Source organism: Tetrahymena thermophila (assembly GCF_000189635.1).
Source record: "Tetrahymena thermophila SB210 genomic scaffold scf_8254503, whole genome shotgun sequence".
NCBI classification, from domain to species: domain Eukaryota; phylum Ciliophora; class Oligohymenophorea; order Hymenostomatida; family Tetrahymenidae; genus Tetrahymena; species Tetrahymena thermophila.
The window spans coordinates 43,137-63,010 of NW_002476278.1; the positions used below are offsets into that span (position 1 = coordinate 43,137).

The 19,874-nt window shown below is 20.5% G+C and overlaps 5 protein-coding genes across 5 annotated transcripts; 4 read left to right on the forward strand and 1 right to left on the reverse strand. All coding sequences in view use genetic code 6, as the record gives it.

The window, feature by feature from the left end:
- Positions 1-765: 765 nt before the first annotated feature.
- On the forward strand, positions 766-6,727 carry TTHERM_00932030 (ankyrin domain protein; the record flags this gene model as incomplete). Its single annotated transcript, XM_001021858.2, has 10 exons — positions 766-838; positions 896-939; positions 995-1,071; positions 1,136-4,050; positions 4,135-4,361; positions 4,424-5,156; positions 5,210-5,688; positions 5,749-6,228; positions 6,375-6,524; positions 6,587-6,727. The coding sequence occupies exons 1-10, from the start codon at positions 823-825 to the stop codon at positions 6,725-6,727; spliced, it is 5,262 nt and encodes a 1,753-aa protein (XP_001021858.2). The 5' UTR covers positions 766-822.
- Positions 6,728-7,168: 441 nt separating this feature from the next.
- TTHERM_00932040 (hypothetical protein) lies at positions 7,169-9,535 on the reverse strand (the record flags this gene model as incomplete). The annotated part of the gene is made up of 1 exon (XM_001021859.1): positions 7,169-9,535. One exon carries the CDS (start codon positions 9,533-9,535, stop codon positions 7,169-7,171), a length of 2,367 nt encoding a protein of 788 aa, XP_001021859.1.
- A 1,495-nt stretch (positions 9,536-11,030) lies between these two features.
- On the forward strand, positions 11,031-11,516 carry TTHERM_000932050 (glutathionylspermidine synthase family protein, putative; the record flags this gene model as incomplete). Its single annotated transcript, XM_012799139.1, has 2 exons — positions 11,031-11,174; positions 11,310-11,516. The coding sequence occupies 2 exons, from the start codon at positions 11,031-11,033 to the stop codon at positions 11,514-11,516; spliced, it is 351 nt and encodes a 116-aa protein (XP_012654593.1).
- A 975-nt stretch (positions 11,517-12,491) lies between these two features.
- On the forward strand, positions 12,492-15,804 carry TTHERM_000932061 (hypothetical protein; the record flags this gene model as incomplete). The annotated part of the gene is made up of 11 exons (XM_012799140.1): positions 12,492-12,530; positions 12,583-12,632; positions 13,000-13,089; positions 13,349-13,438; positions 13,834-13,923; positions 14,161-14,250; positions 14,470-14,562; positions 14,706-14,786; positions 15,037-15,126; positions 15,375-15,467; positions 15,693-15,804. 11 exons carry the CDS (start codon positions 12,492-12,494, stop codon positions 15,802-15,804), a joined length of 918 nt encoding a protein of 305 aa, XP_012654594.1.
- Positions 15,805-16,663: 859 nt separating this feature from the next.
- On the forward strand, positions 16,664-19,689 carry TTHERM_000932072 (cyclic nucleotide-binding domain protein, putative; the record flags this gene model as incomplete). The annotated part of the gene is made up of 11 exons (XM_012799141.1): positions 16,664-16,702; positions 16,751-16,800; positions 17,050-17,139; positions 17,273-17,362; positions 17,701-17,790; positions 18,035-18,124; positions 18,327-18,419; positions 18,660-18,749; positions 18,980-19,069; positions 19,342-19,434; positions 19,572-19,689. 11 exons carry the CDS (start codon positions 16,664-16,666, stop codon positions 19,687-19,689), a joined length of 933 nt encoding a protein of 310 aa, XP_012654595.1.
- Between the last annotated feature and the right edge of the window lie 185 nt (positions 19,690-19,874).

A 19,874-nucleotide genomic window follows, 5' to 3' on the forward strand; every position in this document is an offset into this window, starting at 1 on the left:
TATATTAATATATATTGCATTAATTCTCAACCTTATATAATACATACAGATATTTTTTTTTTTTGGTTGATACTTTAATAAAAAATTAAATGTCTTTAATTGATTTAAAATTAAAAATATTATTAATCAAAATTTATAATAAATATTTTTATTACAGAAAAATAATGTTAAAAAATAAAGGTCTTTCTAATAATAGTGATGCCATATCACTATATTTTAGAAAGAAATAAAGTTATCTCAAAGACTAAAATGGATTTAATTTTTTAATAAAATTAATTAATTTTGATAAATTTAAATAAATTAGTAAGCTAACCGATAAAAACAAAATGTTTATACTTAAAAATTTTTGTTATGTTTAGTTAGTGCTGCTAATTAAGATTATAAAAATATTTCAATTAAAAGTGTTTACTAAAATTAATAAATTTATGTATTCACTAATTCATTTTAGATCATTTAAATGGTTTTATGATTAATGTAATTCAAATAAATTAAAAATCAAAACATTAATTTTTATTTTTAATTGATATACATTCATTTAATGCTTTCACTTATTTAAATGGCAGAACGTACAAATTTGTTTTAGTTTTTACAAATTAATTAATTTTCATAATTTTTCTAGTAATGTAGTTTTTTTGTTTTGTTTTACTTTGCTTTGTTTTCAGTAAAAATTAACAAAATATTATTACTCTTTTAAGTATTTAGTTTGTTTAGTTGGAATAATTTTAAGTGTGAATTTTTTGTTTCTAAACAAATAAGTAAGTTAATTTTTTAATTAAATAAGAGTATAGAAGGGAGAGGTTTTGTTAGCAAGCAAGCAAATAAATGGATGAAAGACAAAGTAGTTTCTTCTAGTTTTCTAAAAATTAAATATCAAAATTATAAAATTATTTAAAAGCTAATCCAGATTCAGACTATCTACCTTTTTTATCACCATAAAATGTAGCTTTGTTTTTTTATTTCTTTTCAAAAACAGCGTTAATTTATTTTTGATTAGTAAAATTATTTAGCTTAGGATTAGCTTAATAGCTACTAGCGAGATGATATTTAAGTTTTAAAATCGCATGGATTCCAGTAATTTTTTAAAGAATATAACTCAATGCTTAAATTAATGATCTTTCATTTACATTAAAAAAAGTACACCTGGCATTTAAGGAGGCTGCAATTTTGAATATTTGCTTGAATAAGATCTTAATGATAAATAATTTTCTAATTTGGTAATGGTCCTTGATAAATAATAACTGAACAAGGAGTAATTTAATAGAAATATTGATTTAAATAAGATAAATTATTTACAGCACTTAAATAGCAAGAATGATATTTATATAAACTCTGCTTAATACAATAGCTTTTTGCAATCTTTAGATTTTAGACCAAAGTTTGTGAGTAATGCTCATAAAAAAGAAAGCATTCAATCTAATAAGATCAAATAAATATATAATATAGAAGAGAATAGCAATAAAATAAAAAATATTTAACTTTAAAAAATAAAGTTGGCTAACAAAGAATAGTAATAAAAGTAATAGATTTAATAGGATTTTCGTTTGAAGAGCTCAAGCGAAATAAAACCAAGTAGAGTTTTTATATAAAATAGAGAACGGGTAAATACGTATTCACTGATTGATCAATAAGGAAAGTAAGAGTCATCTATATAAAATCACTATGCTTCTTAAAATAGTACTTAAACATCAGCAACAATTAACAAAAGTAGTTCTAAAAAGAATAAAATACCTAATCTTAAATTTAATTCTACATACTACTTTAGTAGCAATACAAACTTTAATTCGAGCAGTAATAAAAAGTAAAGTAAATTTATAAAAGACTGTTTATCTACTCCCAGCAGGAATAAAACAAATAGTTATTTTTTCAAACGAGAAGAGACAGAGATAGAAGATGAAGACTTGCAAAACTCAAAAACCTAAAGGGTAGAAACAGATTTTTAAATTTACAACTCCACAGATGGAGTTTAAGAGTCTAAAAATAGTTTCAAAAGTTCTAAATCATCTTTTAATTATATAAATTCCCCAAAAAATAACAGTCTTTTTTATTCAAATAATAATAACAATAATATAGTATAATATAAGTAAAAATAATTGAAAACTATAATAAATAATATTTTACCTTAAACTATATAATAAACTGTGAAAACACCACAAAGCTCTAATAAAAATACAGCTAGAAATATTATAAATTCTATGAATACATAAAGCAGCATTAATAATAAAATAAAACTACTGAATCTTAAAAATTTATAAACAGGTTCTAATCAATAAAAATTTTTCACTGAAAGAATAGCTTTGAATAGCAATAACAACTAAGATTCAAAAACAATTTACCAAGATATGAGTTAGTAAGATGATTAAATCAAGTAAAAATTGGTCAAAGAAAACTTTAAATCATATTCAAATAAATAATTTTTATCTAAAAATAAAATTGAAAGCAAAGACAACAATTAAAATACAGAATAATTAAAAAATAGAAATAAGATGGATTAAAATAATAGTGATGACAGTATTTTTTCTCCAAAAAATTAGTTAGAAAATGAAAAAATATTTGATGTTAGCATTAGATAAACTAGGTCTTAACAAAAGTAACATCTTTAACAAATAGAGTAAAATAAAATATTTCTTTAATAACCAGAAGAAAGTAAATAAAATCAATAAGCATTTTAAAAAAATCATTAGCAAGAGGTAATAAGATTTTTTTAAAATAATTAAAAAACACCTTAAATTAATATTTCTAATTTTACTGAATAAAATAAAATTAATTTAAATGAAATTGAAAAAAATAATTCTGAATAATCCGGAATGCCTGATGAGTAAGAAAATAATCAAAATAATATTGATAATTCTAATGATTGTAATAAAAACAATATAAAAAATGATTCAAACATTAATGAAGATCTTAATAATTAATTAATTAAATCAAGAAACTCTAAGAAATCGTCTTTTATTGATCCTTCTTAGCTAAATTTGCTGAAAAAAATGATGGAAAAAAAGTAAAATCAAAATTTTTAATAATAGAACGCTGCAAACTCAGAAAATAAATAAAATGAAGAAACCATAGGAAGCCCTAAAAATGAATTAAATATTTCTAATTTTAATCAGAACTAAAATGAGGAAAATTAAAATTTGCCAGCCTTAAAGCCAGACACACTTAAAAGAAAATCCTTTATTAATGTAGATTAAGATAACTGTACGAGATACTTAGAATAATAAAGGGAAGATGAATATTTAATTGCATTGGGCTTAGATTATTATGGAATTAAATAATTGAGCCATTATTGTGATTTTTAAAAGAGTATTCAAAAAAAATAAAATACTAAAATGCATTAAGCTTTAAGTTCTTACTCTTTTATTAATAGTTGTAAAAGAATAGATCATAATCAATAGGATTATAGCTATTAGCAGTTAAATTTTGAACATTCTAAGAGAGGAGAAGAATAAAAAAAGAAAATTAATATTTTGGAATTAGATGTGTTTAATGATTTAGAAGATATGACTGTAAAAAATAGCTTAATTTTAAAAAAGAACAAAAATACTCTGGATAGAAAAATGCAACAATACATAAAAAGAACATTTTTAGAATTTGAAAAGTAAGATAACGTATAAGATAGACCAAGTTAAGAGTCAACTTAAAAACAAAGTCAAGAGATTATTGATAGCAAAAATTCATAAAATAACTTATTAGAGTAATAAAAATAAAATATTTAAAATACTCTTTAAAAACTCAACACTTAACAAAACTCTCCTAAAAGAAGTTCTAAGTCATAATAATATAATGGCGTAATTTAATTAACTGTTAGTATTAATCCTCCTTTGAGTAATCAAGATAGCTCATCTTAAACCAATAATTAATAAGTTTATAAGTTTGTTACTTTTAAAAATGAAAAAGTTTCCTCAACTTCAATTTGTTCAGAAAATTCACATCATTCTTATATTTCCTCTGAAACAAACGAAGATAGTGATAATTTAAATTTTAATGATACAAATAATTAACAAATCGGAGAAGAATCTGAAAAAGATGATGAAGTTTCTTTGCATCTATAAGAAGGTACTTCATATTTATTTATTACTAATTTTTTTTTTTTTTGGAATTTGTTAATAAATCTAATTTTATCTCTCAAAAAAAATTTAGAAAATGGTGAAAATGAGTTTAAAATCATAAAGAATGGAAATCATATCAAAAGCCTAGAATTAAATTAGCAAAGCTAAAAAATAACTAAGATGAAAGATCCTAAAAATTCATTTACTGTAACAAGAAATTACCTTATGAACTACTTACAGAAACAGCAGTCTTAAAAATATTTAAAAAGAATGTCTAAAATAAATTAAGGCATCCAATTTATTTAAGATTAACAAAAAGTAAAAAATATTTAAATTATATTCAATTTTTAAACATTTTTTTTATGTAAATTTAATAACAGGTAAACTATTCAAATAGCTTAGATCAATCATAAATCTTGGAAAATAAACAAATGAGGCAAGGAATTTAAAGCCAGTCAAGGTCATTTATGAAATTTGCTTCAGATAAAAAATAAATCACAAAAGATTTTTTAGAGCATTAATATTCAGCAGATTCATATAGAATGAATCCTTTCTTTTCAAATGAACAAATTTAAAGTCCAAAATCTAATTAATAAAAATACTCAAGCACTGAATTTAACGAACTTGATAAAAACAAAGATTTAAGAAATGAAAAAAAAATTTAATCAAAATAAACATTGTAAAACATTAGTATTGAAGAGATTAATTCCTCTTCACATTCTTCTTCCTAAGATTCATAGTCAAACTCATCCTCTAACTCATCAAATTCTTCTATTGATGAAGATAGCTTAGGAAATACTTAATAGTAACTTGGGATAGATTAATATTAGCAACAAATGGATTAAGCTAATCCGTAACAATTATAATTTTTTAATGATCTAGAAATATATGAAGATGAAAACTATGATCCATTTACCTTATCAAATAACTTTATAAAAAGTCTTTAACCTCAAAATTTAAATGAATCTAACTCTCTGCTAGTTAGATTATATGAAAATATACCTCCTATTATAAGCGAATTATAAGAAAATTAAGTAGAATAAGTGCTTAATATTAAATTTTAAGACTAAGATTAACAAAAAATAGAGCTCTTGATGAAAAAGAACAATATAGGTAATTTTATAAGCTTATTTATTAACTTTAAAATTAAATTTTAAAAATTAAAGGAGATAAATATCAACAAATTTCAGAATTATTGGAATCAGATCAAAGAAGATTTTTCAAATAAAGCTACAGCAATTACTACACTGAACAAAAAGATTTACTTTATGGAAATTTTGAAGATATGAATACAATTAATTCAAATTTTTATTATTTATTTAGTTAAAATACTTAATCAAATAAAACTAAAAAGCAAACATCTAACAATAAAATTGAATCAAATTATTTGAAAGTATAGCATCATAATGTTAATAACTATAAGAAATGTATTAAGCAGCAAAAGTTAGTTAAGGAACAGCCAGAATCTACTGATACTAAAGAGTAAAAAGAAGAAAATTAAAATTTATTCTAGATGAGCGATTCAATTAAAAATTATTAGTAAGATGCTGAATTTGAGTTTGATAGTCCATCACTTACCAGAAAAGCATTGGAAAAAAAAATTTGCTTATCTTAATCGCTTAAAGAGAGTATTTCTCTGTCTAATGTACAAAGATTATTTGTTTATTCTAAATAAGAGTTTTATATTTAAGCTATTTTTTAATAGGAAAACACATTGTAGATTTAAAGAAGTAAATTCTCAAATATTACCAATAAGAATTAAAAGGAAACAAATCAAGAAGATTAAAATAAGAAGAAATCGTTAACCACTGCTTAATAGACACCACTTACCTAGCCAATAAAAATAAAATAATAAAACTAGCCCACCTCAGAATAAAATCAAGATTTTACTTCAATGCTATAAACACCACTATTAAATAGTTTATAAGCACCTAATAATATTTCAATGGGCTAAAACTCTGTTAAAAATGCTAATAAGATAAAAGGCTCATAAAACTAAACCATTATAGATCATAAAAATTACATTTAACTAAATTAAAATCTTTCATAAAGCAGAATTAAACCAGATATTCTAGATAAGCAATCTCTTGCAATAAGTAATAGAAATAATTAAATAAGTAAAAGAAAATTGTTACCTCCTGAATAGTAGATTATGATGGCAATTAAGCATAATTCATTGACAGAAGTAAATTAATTACTTATAATATAATTAAATAACTAATCAGTTAATTTTTTTAAAGAATAAATATTTTCTTTTAAGATTTAAGCAAATTAAAATTTAAAAAAAAATGATTTAAATATGATTAAACTTAAATTAATTTTAAATAAAAGTTTGAAGATATTTTCTCAAAGTTCCATTAGATTAAAATTAATTATTAAGATGAAGAAGGCAGCAACTTTCTAATTATTGCTTCAAGTGTAGGAAATATTGATATTGTAAAAGAATTAATTTACAAAGGGATAAATATAAATCACTAAAATGTAAAATAAAATTAATTATTTTTTACAAATAAAACTTTTTTTCTAAATCTAAATTAAATTAGGATTTAGGTAATACTGCTCTTCATATGGCTCTAGCTTACGGAAATAGTGAAGTAGCAGATTTCCTTTTACAATTTAAAATAGATCAAAATTTAGTAAATGTCAATAACTAAACTGCTTGGGATACAGCAATATACAATTGAAAAATAGCAAATTTTAAATTTAATGTTTTATTTCTGGAATAAAATTCAAATTTTTGAAAAGATCTTTGGCCTCAAGATAGATTAATTCATTCATTAATTAATTGATGAATAAATATATTATTTATTTTCCAAACTTTTTGAATAAAAATTTACTAATTTTACATTAATTTTTAACTAAAATTAGATATAAAATGCTTATTTTAAATTTATATTATATATTGAATACTTTATTTATTTAAAGTTAAAACTAACTGACATTCATTCTCACTAATAAATTAATATTAATAAAATTTATTATTTTGCTAAATTTAACTAATTGGATAATTAATTAATTTAATAAAACACCTATTAAAATAACCAAGTCAGAAAATAAATTTTATTTTAACCTAAATTTTATAAACTTTATTTGAGAAATTCTCATTCAATTTAATTTAAATAGCATCAATTTTATAGAGGAGTCTTATACTTTTTAGTTTACTCATTAAATATTTAAGGTATTGGGTTATAAAATTATTATATTTAAGAATTTTACTATTATTATTACTGATTATTCTTTTTTTTGGCTGTCTAATTTCTGCTTTTATTGCTGAACTAAACAGGACTTTATTATGCCAATAAAGGTGAAAATCCACAATTAATGTAAGGATTTCTATTTAAGTCGTTATTTTCTAAGTTAAACAAAGGGCTTCCTTTCCATTTTCTATACTTTTTATACTGTGTTTAACCTAATGGCTGTGATTAATTTTAGTTATGATTAACATTCTGTTGCTCATAAATTAGATCAGAAATACCCTTTTATTTGTTACATTTTAAAATTTATGGGCTATATGAACTTCTTACTACAGGTAATGCATTTTTTTAGCTATAAAAGGTTGTACTTTGTTTAATTAAAGGATTCTAATTTACAGCATCAATTATTTAAGCAAGAGGAGAATTAGAACGTGCTCTAAATTCTTCAATTGTTTTTTTTCTCTCTAATTTGTTAAGTTTCTTGTTTACATAGAATAAATTCTTTTTCAATTTAGGATTATCTCTCATTTAATTAGTGTATTTATTTACTAAACTTGTGGGAGAGTAATTTAGCTCTCTTTACTGCAAATCTTATTAAATTATATAAACCTCCTGTTCTTTTTATTACATTTTTTAAATTTGAATATTTTCCTTTTTCTTCTCATGTTCAATAAACTTTTGTATTGGATGTAATTGTATGTTATATTCTCCAAAAGAATTCAATTGCTAAATAAGTTCATCCTCTTTATCTATTTTAAACAGCATATCATCTTTTAAATAATAAAATCCACCTCCTCCTTTTATTTTCACCTTCTTTTATTAGGATTTTTACTCATTGCAATTCAATGTAAATTTAGGTTTTAAAGGAGAATAAATATCTGTTTAAGTATTTTATTAAACCTATTCTCTAAATTTCTCAGAAAAATCATTATGCTCATTTAAGCTAAAAGAATTTCTAGAAGTCTAAGAATATATTTTTTCTCTGCTACTTTTTTAATTAGGATATTTCACAATATTTAATTGGAAATTTTCTTATTCTTTATCAATGTTTTCTTGAGTTATCTAATCTAAATTTTATAGATCCTATTCTTTGAATCTATCAGTAAGACTATAATCACCACTGTAATTTTATTTTTTTCTTCTTATTCTTGACGATTAAAAAGGTGTATTAGTGCTCTAAAGAAGTTTTAATTTACTTAAATCTAGAGTATTGCTTAATTAATTATTTTTTAATACATAAAAATTATTATCCTAACTGCTGCTTGTTTCTTTCTTAGGTACTATTCCAATATAAGTTCCAGGTCTTAAATTTTTATATTTTTTAAGTTCATTTTTAATATTTAGAGTATCTAAACTATCCTGTCCTTTCATTTCTTAGACATCATAATAGTTATATTACTTAAATAAATCTTAACCATTTTATTCACTTTTTAATTTGATAGATTTGCTAGCATCTTTATTTAAGTCTTAAGGCATTGTTATTTATTTACACTAAATTGCCTTGAATTTTTATTTTGCTTTTTCAAGAGTTTCCTACTTTTAGTTAACATCTGCATAATTTTATTACACAACATCTTAATTTATTTCTAAAATGATATTTTTATCATTAAAAGTAGCTGATTCAATAGTCTTCTACTAACCTTATTAAGTTTTCCTATTTTTGAGATTGTGCCTATCAATCAGCATGCCAACTTACAGCTATTTCCTATGCTCAATATAATTTGGGCTCATAAATACCCAACTTGATTGTATTTCATTTTGCTTCGCTTATTATTCATAAGAATCTATTGCTGTTTATTAATTTACCTAATTACTTTATTATGTATTTATGAGCATCTGCTCTTCTTAAGTATCATTCTTAGAAATAGTTGAAATGTTTATCATATTTTTTTCATCAGTTACTTATTAGGGACTAATAGAGTTTAATCTAATAACATTGCTATTATTATTTGTTAAGCTAGAATAAACTGTTTATAAATTTCCACCTTGACTTGGATTTTATCTTCTGTAGCTAGATAAAAATCTAGTAGAAAGTTATGTTTTACTATCTACAGTTGCTTTAGAAATGTGAGAATTATTATCATTCCTTTATTTACTTTGATATTCTCCTAATGAAGAAAGTATATTTTAACCATCGCTTTCCCATGATCCAATTTCTTAGTTAGGTTTAGATTAAGATTAATCTATTTTTAATTTACTTTTATCCATCCCACTAAGATAAAGGTCGATATCATTATTTTCATCTAAGCACTCTAATAAATTTTTACGAGCTTCATTTTCTTATATTAAATCTTCCATTAATTGTAATAACTGATAAATTTTATTTAGTATAAGATCCTTTCAACTATTTGATAAATATATATTTTGATATTATTTTTAGTAAGGATTTAATTAACTAAATAATATCATATAGTGAAGAGTCATAGTAATTTAGATTTTATTTTAACCATTGATTTTGCTAAGTTAATAAAATGAATAGATTAAAAAATTAGTTTTTTTTTTTTTGCAAAGATAATTAAATCCTTATTCTTATTTGGTTCATTAATTTAAACAAATATTTTTTATTTTTAATGACTAATCAAATGATATTAAAAATATTTTCTTTCATTACACATTTTATTTAATTGCTTAAAACAAAATGGAAATTCAGAAACTTTCCCCATCTATATTATTAAATCCTAAAACATTATTTAAAATTAAATAAATTATATTTTTTATATAAATACATAAAGAGATAAAGAATTTAATAAGTGAGCTAGTTTTATTAATAATAATAATATAAATTGATAAACTGTAACAATTAGTTACAATAATAATTTTATTTGATAATAATTATTAAATAATTACACAAATATTATAATATTATAAATGGGAAAATAACTAGAATGTACATAAAATGTTTATTTTCAAAATTTTCTTTTATTTTTTTAAAACAACTAAGAATTTTTTTCTAATTTGAGTTTATTTAAATCTTAAGAAATTTAATTAAATTTGAAAGATCATATATTTGGAATACCAAATAATAATTAGGTATTTATAAAATAGATAAAATGTTTAACAAGGAAAATTCTGGAAATATGTAAAAATAAAATAAATTTCAATAATACAAAGAAAATCAAGAACTTTTTCATATTTTAATCAAATTTTAAAGATAAATAAATATAAAAATTAAAATGAATTAAAATAAAAATGTATAAGAAACTGTTATTAGGTACTTGCTTAATTTCTTGTTTCTTTTTAAGTTCACCCTATCTAAGAAGATATTATATTAACAGATAATATGATTATAATCTAGATATAAAAAGAGTTATAGAAAATCCTTTCAAAGAATTGATTAATAAATTTAAAGAGATAGAATTTAAATTCTACAATATCCAAGGCATTAAATGGAAAGCTTTTCATTTTTTTTATTTCTATGATAACTATTGGGTTGATGGAGCTGCTTATTAAATATCAGAAGAATAAATTTAAAGAAATAATTTAAACTACTAATGATCTGCATAATTTATGTCTTGAGGCTACTGATGTTGCTATTTAAGATAATTAAATTTTAAAAGAGATATTTGACATACCTGAAGATATCATCCCTATGATAAGACATTCTTGGTAAAAAAATAACCTGATTTGATGAGCAGGTATGATTTTTTGTTAGGTTAAGATAGAAATTTGTGTTTTTAGAAGTTAATGGTGACACTCGATCCATGATAATTGAAGCAGGATCAGCTTAAAGAATATGGGCTGAATACAGTATAATTAAGTTGAGCACGAAATTAAAAAATATTTCTAATAAATTATGATCTAAAACAAGAAAAATCAACTTTGTATGTTTAAAAATCAGAGCAAGGAAGACACATGCACCTTTAATTGCTTAAAAAAACTTATGATACCTGATTAAAATTTTATTGTCCTGAGTGATGATATTGAAAATATAAATGAAGTATTACAATATGAAATTGATAAAGATATTTTTAAAAACTATATATTATAGAGATAATATCATTTAGAGTGACTGGCATCAGAATCAACTAGAGGCTATTTTATCTAGCCTTTATTTTATAAAAATGAATCTTAGGTAATGATTGAACCTCCATGGTAAATTATTATGTCTAACAAATCTATGAGTGCTCTTTTATATTAACTATTTCCAGAAAATCCACACTTGATTTAAACAAGTTTGAAACAGTTTTTCAAAAGAACTCCATAGCTATCTAAACAAAAGTATGCAAGAGAAGAGGATTACATTTATAATTCATAAAATTATAGTGAAGATTAATTTTGATTAATTTTTATAAGATTCCAATTTAAATTTTGTTCATAAACCTATTTTTTAAAAGTTCTTCAATAGTAATCCCCATAAAAATAGATATATTACAATAAACTGTTGGGTTGTATTTGGAAAACCTTGTGGAATTGTAATAAGAGAAGATATTAATCCAAATATTGGAATAGGTAGTTTTGTTGTTCCTTACTACATATAAAAAAAGTAATCAGATGAAGAACCAATCAAAATAGAATTAACATACAATTAAAATCAAGCTCGACTTAGAAATTTAATTTATGGTTAAGAAGATTTTGATTCAAAAAGCAATTTGATTTAAATAACTCAAAAAAAGAGTTTATTTTATAGTTAATAATAAAACTTATTTAAATCAAAACTAATTGAGTAATCTATAGATTCTAAAAAAATAAAATAAGAATAATTTAAAAAAGGAATAAGTAAGAATTAAATCATAATGATAGAAAACTAAACAATAAAAATATTTATGATTTTTAAAAAAAATTAGAATAATAAAGAAATTATCAAATATATTATGACTATATATATGATATTTAAAATAAAAAAATTTTCATCGAAACGATTAAAATTATTAAATATAATAAATTAATAAATTTAAAGAAGAAAAAAATATTACACTCGTGAAAAATGTTAAAACAAATGAATTAAATTAAATATAAAAAAATTATTTGACTGTTATTAGATGGATACTTTCTAATTTATCAAATAGTCAATGTGTTTATTTTCTTTTCTTTTTTATTTAAATTTTGATAACATATTAAATCATCTAATTAATTATTTATTTTTTCAGGCTAAAATTATATCAAATTCTTTAATATTTATTATTTTTAAAAATTTAATCTTTTCTTTTAATTTATCTATCACTTTTTACAAAGATGAATTTCTTCAGTATTAATTAATTTTTAATTAAATTTATTATTTTAGATTATTTTGAGGATTAAAAAAAAAGAAAAGAAAATGATATTAAAAAAAGAATATTTTATAGATATAAAAGACGTAATTAAAGATTTTATTTAATATTTATAATTTAATTTTTTTTAAAAAATAGTTAATAAACTCTTCTCTTTTATCTCACACAAATCTTAGAATTGGTCTTGCGTAAGAATAATTAAATAAGATTTATTTATAACAATTAAAAATTATTCACAGCATATATAATAGATAAGGGGAATTATTGCCGGTCAACCCATATTAAGAACCATAAAACCAAAAATTTAACGTAAGTTAAATTTTTGGTTTTATGGTTCTTAATATGGGTTGACCGGCAATAATTCCCCTTATCTATTATATCACAGCAAATTTAAAACTTTTAGATTTTAATTTTTTTGAGCTTGCTTGTGCTTATTAGATCATTTATTTATTTTATAATAGCTTTTAAATATTTTAATTTTAATTGTATTTTTTAAAAATCTCTGTTCACTCTAGTTCATATTAAATTACAAATTTTCCTTAAATAAATTAAAAGTTAGAGTTAAATTGATGCTTAGGGTGCAATCGAGTTAGGTTCAGCCATATCAAAATGTATTAACCTCTCAACTTTAGAACTTAACCTTAGGTAAACATAGTTAAATTAATTTTAATTAAAATTTATTATTATTTTTTTATTGAGTTAAGCGAAAGGTAAAAAATTTGCAAAGTCTTTATAAAAATCTTTGATTGTTATTAAAATTATTTTTTTTTGATATCGCTTTTTTAATTTAAATTTGTAATTATCTCTTCAATTTTAAAATTACATTTTAATTTTCAACATACTGTTTTTTCAAATTTTTTTATCATTTTTTTGATTTTAACTTATTTATTTTAAAAAATAAAAGTTGGAATTAAATTGGAAGAGAGGGCATGTTAGATTTAGGCTCTAGTTTAGCTAAGTGCACTAATCTCTAAAATTTGTCACTCTACTTAAGGTAAAAATAGTATATTTGCTTTATAAATATTTTCTATAATTTACAATAATTTCTCTACATTAGCTCTATCTGAATTTCAGAGGGAATTTATTAATTAGTCATTTTATAATTTAGCTTTTTTTTCTTACTTTTTTTCTAGATTTTATCCAAATTTTGAGGGATTGCTGTGCTTATTTCTATGATTTGCAAAAATATTAAAAATTTAAAAATATTTACATATTTTTCTTAATTATTTTAAAAATAATATCTCCTTTAGTTAGTTATTTATTTATTTATTATTTATCTTTTTTTAACCTTTTTTTTATTTTTAAATTTCAATCTACATTAAGAATATTTAATACATTTTTTTTAATTTCTACTCATTTTTTAATATTTGCTTTCAAAAATATTAAAAGGAAGAATAATATAGGTGAAAAAGGTACTTCAGATTTATGTTCTGGTTTAGGAAAATGTGTTAAACTCTCAATTTTGAAACTCGACATTAGGTATTAATTTTATAAATAATTTACTTATTTATTTTTTGATAATTAAATATAAGAAAGCATGCTAAATCTTTTCATTTTTGATTATTTTTTATGAAGACAAATTATCACAAAATTCTAATGGTTTTTATGTTCAAAATTTATTTTCTATTTATGATAATTAATTTATATTTTAATTTTCAATTTATCTTTTTATTTATTCTAGTAAATTTTTTCATATGAACTTAAATTTTTTTAAAGCTACAATGAAATTGGCTCATAGGGTGCATCATATTTAAGTTCAATTTTAGTAAATTATACTAACCTCTCAACACTAAATCTCTTCCTTATGTAAATATAGTTTAATTAATTAATAAAAATAACAATACAATATATTAGTTTAATGGTTATTTGAAAGTTTGCTTACTTTTTGCTTTTATTTTTAACTATTTATGTTTTTTAAGCTTTCATATTTATTTTAATATAGAGTGCCTTCACCCTTTAAGTTAAATATTATTCTTATTTTCAAATTGTTACTCATTTTTTAATTTATTTAAATTTTACTAAAAGTCAGAACGAAATTGGCTAAAAAGGTGCTTTAGAACTAGGTTAAGGCTTAGAAAAATGTACTAATCTCTCAACTTTAATACTTGATATTAGTGGGTAAAATTTTTCTATTAGTGTTATAATATAGATTGCATCGACTGTTTGATGAGATAAACAAATAGAAAGAAAACTTGAAAATATTAATTTTCCAACTTTAACTTTCATATTGAAAAATTAATTTTTCTTAAATATGTTAAAAGCTATAATTATATTGGTATCAACGGTGCATCAGAAATAGTAGCAAAGTGTACTAATCTTTCAAATTTAGTACTAAATTTATAGTAAAAATTGTTTAATTTTTTTTATTAGTTTAATACTTTTTATTTAGAAAAACAAAAAGTAAAAAATCAAGCAAAATCTTCACATATTTAAATTATGCTTGTTTTGAAGATTAAATTTTCTCCATTCTTCTTATTTAGATTCTAAATTTTTTACTTATTTTAGAACTTTTAATTTTCAACTTTTTGCTATTTTTAAATTTTTGACACTTTTTTTTATTTGCTAAAAAAATTATATGAAATATTTTAAAAGAGGGAATATGATTCATCCATTAGGAGCAAAAAACTTAGCTTCTGCTTTAGTAAAATGCACTAAGCTCTCTAATTTAAAACTAAACCTTAGGTAAATATAATTTAGATTAGTCAATTAAAACTTTTATATAATAAAAAATTAAAAAAATATGTTTCTTTTATTATAATATACTTGATTTCTTTAAAGATTAAATTTTTATTTTTTTGAATTTATTTACCTATTTATTTTTTCACTTTTCTAATCAATTATTTTCCTATTTAACCAAAAAATACCTGCAAACATTTTTGTTTTGTAAAATACTGATATCAATAACAAATTTATCTTAAATATATTAATAGAGACAATAAAATAGGTGATTAAGGTTTATTTGATTTATATTATGGTTTATTAAAGTGCTTTAACCTTAAAATTATAAAACTCTTGCTTATTGGGTAATAATAGTTTGTTTTAAACTTAATTTATTGAATTGTTTATTTATAAAGAGAAATGCAAGAAAATATGCTAAATTTACAAAAAAACACATATTTAATTTGAAGATTAATTTTTCTTCATTTTACTTTTTTATTGATTTTTTTCTATTTTTCAAATTTACATTGACAATATCATTCTAATCTAATTATTTTTTACATATAAAAATTTTGAAAAACAATTAAAAGAAAAAATGATTTTAGTTACAAGGCTTCAGAAAAATTAAAATCAAGAATTAAGATTCTTAAGATAATGAGATTAGTTAGCTATAAAATTGATTTATTAAGAGATTTTTATTGATACATTTCATATTTAAAAAAAGAAATACTTTAAATTTATAATTTAGAATTTACTCTCTAACGCTAATGAAAGGTGGATTAAGATAGAAATATAAAATACAAATTAATTATAATTTATTTAGTAAAAAAAGTATATATATATCTTTGATGAGAATGTTTTTGAAAATTAGTTTGAAAAAAATATTTCAAATTTACTTTTTATTGCAAAATCATTAAAATATATTTTATTTTTTATATAATTACTCTCCTTTTTTAAATCTTAAAATATTGCTTTGTGCCCTTATTTTACAAATTTAATTAGATTCATAAAATATAAAAAAAAAACAAAAAAAAGATATATTTTATTTACTTTTATAAGTATATGGTTATGTGCTGCTTAGCAGGAATAGCTATTTTTTTAAATTGCAAATCGAAATAATATAAATATAAATTATTAAATTAAAAGATGAAAAAAATATAACTCATGAAATTGGTAACAGCTTTGAGAAAAATGTTAAAACAAATGAATTAAATTAAATATAAAAAATTATTTGACTGTTATTGGATTGGATGGGATACTAGTTTATCAAATAGCCTATATGTTTATTTTCTTTTCTTTTTTATGTAAATTTTGATAGAATAAAAGATTTTAGATTATTTAATTATTTATTTATTTATTTATTTTAACATGCTAAAATTGTATTAAATTCTTTTAAAATTTTTTTATTTATTAAAATTTAATCTTTTCTTTTAATTTATCTATCACTTTATCACTTGTAAAAAATAAATATGAATTTCTTCAGTTTTTACAAATAATTAATTTATTTTTAATTAAATTTATTATTTTTGATTATTTTAAGGAAGAAAAAAAAGAAAAGAAAATGATATTATAAAAAGAATATTTTAGAGACATAAAAGACGTAATTAAAGATTTTAATATTTATAATTTAATTTTTTTAAAAAAATAGTTAATAAACTCTTCTCTTTTATCTCACACAAATCTTAGAATTGGTCTTGCGTAATAATAATTAAATAATTCTAATCACAATTAAAACAACACTTCTAAAAAATTTATAACAATTAAAAATTATTCACGATAAATTTAAAACTTTTAGATTTTATTTTTTTGAGCTTACTTGTGCTAATTAAATAATTTATTTATTATAAAATAGCTTTTAAATATATTTAATTTTAAGTTAATTTTTTTAAAATCTCTGCTCACTTTAGTTCATATTAACTTACAAATTTTTCTTAAATAAATTAAAAGTTAGAGTCAAATTGATGCATAGGGTGCAATCGAGTTAGGTTCAGCTATATCAAAATGCATTAACCTCTCAACTTTAACACTTAACCTTAGGTAAATATAGTTAAATTAATTTTAATTAATATTTATTCTTATTATTATTATTTTATTCAGTTAAGTAAAATATCTTTTTTCAAAATTGAAATTATTTTTTTGATTTTAACTAATTTATTTTAAAAAACAATAGTTGGAATTAAATTGGAAGAGAGGGTATGTTAGATTTAGGCTCTAGTTTAGCTAAGTGCACTAACCTCTAAAATTTATCACTCTACTTAAGGTAAAAATAGTATATTTGTTTGATAAAGGGTTTCTATAATATACTATAATTTCTCTACATTAGCTCTATCTGAATTTCGGATTAATTAGTTATTTTATAATTTAGCTTTTTTTTCTTACTTTTTTTCTAGATTTCATCCAAAATTTTGAGGGATTGCTGTTTTTATTTTTATGATTTACAATTACTTATTTTAAATAACATTTCCTTTAGTTATTTATTTATTTTTTAACATTTATTTCTATTTTTGAAATTTATTTTAATCTACATTTAAAATTTTTAATAATTTTTTTTATTAATTCTACTCACTTTTTTATATTTACTTTCAAAATTATTAAAAGGAAGAATAATATAGGTGAATAAGGTACTTCAGATTTATGTTCTGGTTTAGGAAAATGTGTTAAACTCTCAACCTTGAAACTTGACATTAGGTATTCATTTTATAAATACTTTACTTATTTATTTTTTTGATAATTAAATATAAGAAAGCATGCTAAATCTTTTCGTTTTTGCTTATTTTTTATATATACTAAATTATCACAAAATTTTAATGGTTTTTATCTTCTAAAATTTATTTTCTATTTATGATTATTAATTAAATTATATTTTAATTTTCAATTTCTCTTTTTATTTATTCTACTAAATTTTTTCATATGAACTTAAAATTTTTTAAAGCTATAATGAAATTGGCGCATAGGGTGCATCATATTTAGGTTCTATTTTAGTAAATTACACTAACCTCTCAACACTAAATCTCTTCCTTATGTAAAAAAAGTTTAATTTATTTATTAAAAATTTCAATGCAATATATTTAGCTTACTGCTTATTTGTTTATTTTTTGTTTTTATTTTTAACTATTTATGTATTTTAAACTTTCATATTTATTTTAACATAGAGTGCCTGTTATATCTTATTCTTATTTTTAAATTATTACTCGTTTTTTAATTTATTTAAATTTTACTAAAAGTCAGAACGAAATTGGCTAAAAAGGTGCTTTAGAACTAGGTTAAGGCTTAGAAAAATGTACAAATCTCTCAACTTTAATACTTGATATTAGTGGGTAAAAAAATTTTAATTGGTGTTATAAGATAGATCGTATCAACAGTTTGATTCGATAAGTAAATAGAAAGAAAACATGAAAATCTTAAAATGTTTACTTGCTTGATCATTTTGAAGATAATTAATTGGCTGATTGATCCTTGGATACACTTATTTATCTTTCTATCATTTAACTTTTATATTAATTTTCCAACTTTAACTTTCATATCGAATAATTAATTTTTCTCAAATTTGTTAAAAGCCAGAATTAAATTGGTACGAACGGTGCATCAGACATAGTTTTAGCTTTAGCAAAGTGTACTAATCTCTCAAATTTGGTACTAAATTTATTGTAAAAATTGTTTAATATATTTTTTTCTATAGTTAAAACTTTTAATTTCGAAAAGCATAAAGTAAAAAATCAAGCAAAATCTTCACATATTTAAATTATGCTTGTTTTCTTATTTTGTTTCTAAACTTTATACTTATTTTCCAACTTTTAATTTACAAGTTTTTGCTTTTTTAAAATTTTTAGACACTTTTTTTTATTTTTAAAAAAAATTATATGAAATATTTTAAAAGAGGGAATATGATTCATCCATTAGGAGCAAAAAACTTAGGTTCTGCTTTAATAAAATGCACTAAGCTCTCTAATTTAAAACTAAACCTTAGGTATATATAATTTAGATTAGTCAATTTTTTATACTTTATAAAACTTTTATAAATTAAAAAAGTAAAATAATATGCATCATTTTATTATATTTTTACTTGATTTCTTTAAAAATAATATATATTTTTTTTTAAATTATTTGTCTATTTGTTTTTTTACTTTTCAAATCAATTATCAATCCATATTTTCCGATTTACCCAAAAAACACTCCCACACATTTTTGTTTTGTAAATTACTTATATCAAAAACAAATTTATCTTAAATATATTAATAGAGACAATAAAATAGGTGATTAAGGTTTATTAGATTTATTTTCTGGTTTATTAAAGTGCTTTCACCTTAAAATTATGACACTCGATCTTAGTGGGTAATAATAGTTTGTTATAAACTTAATTCATTCAATTGTTTATTTAGAAAGAAAGAGAAATGCAAGAAAATATTATAAATTTACATAAAAACACATATTATTTTTAACATATAAATATTTTTAAAAACTATTAAAAGAGAAAATAAACTTACTTATATGGTCTTATCAAAATAATTAAAATCAAGAATAAAGATTCTTAAGATAATGAGATTAGTTAGCTTTAAAATTTATTTATTAATTTCAGATACTTATTGAGTAGACTTAATATTTAAAAAAGGAATTCTTTAAATTTATAATTGAGAATTTACATAATGAAAGGTGGACTAAGATAGAAATATAAAATACAAATTAATTATAAATTATTTAGTAAAAAAAGTATATATATATCTTTGATGAGAATGTTTTTAAAAATTAGTTTGAAAAAAATATTTCAAATTTAA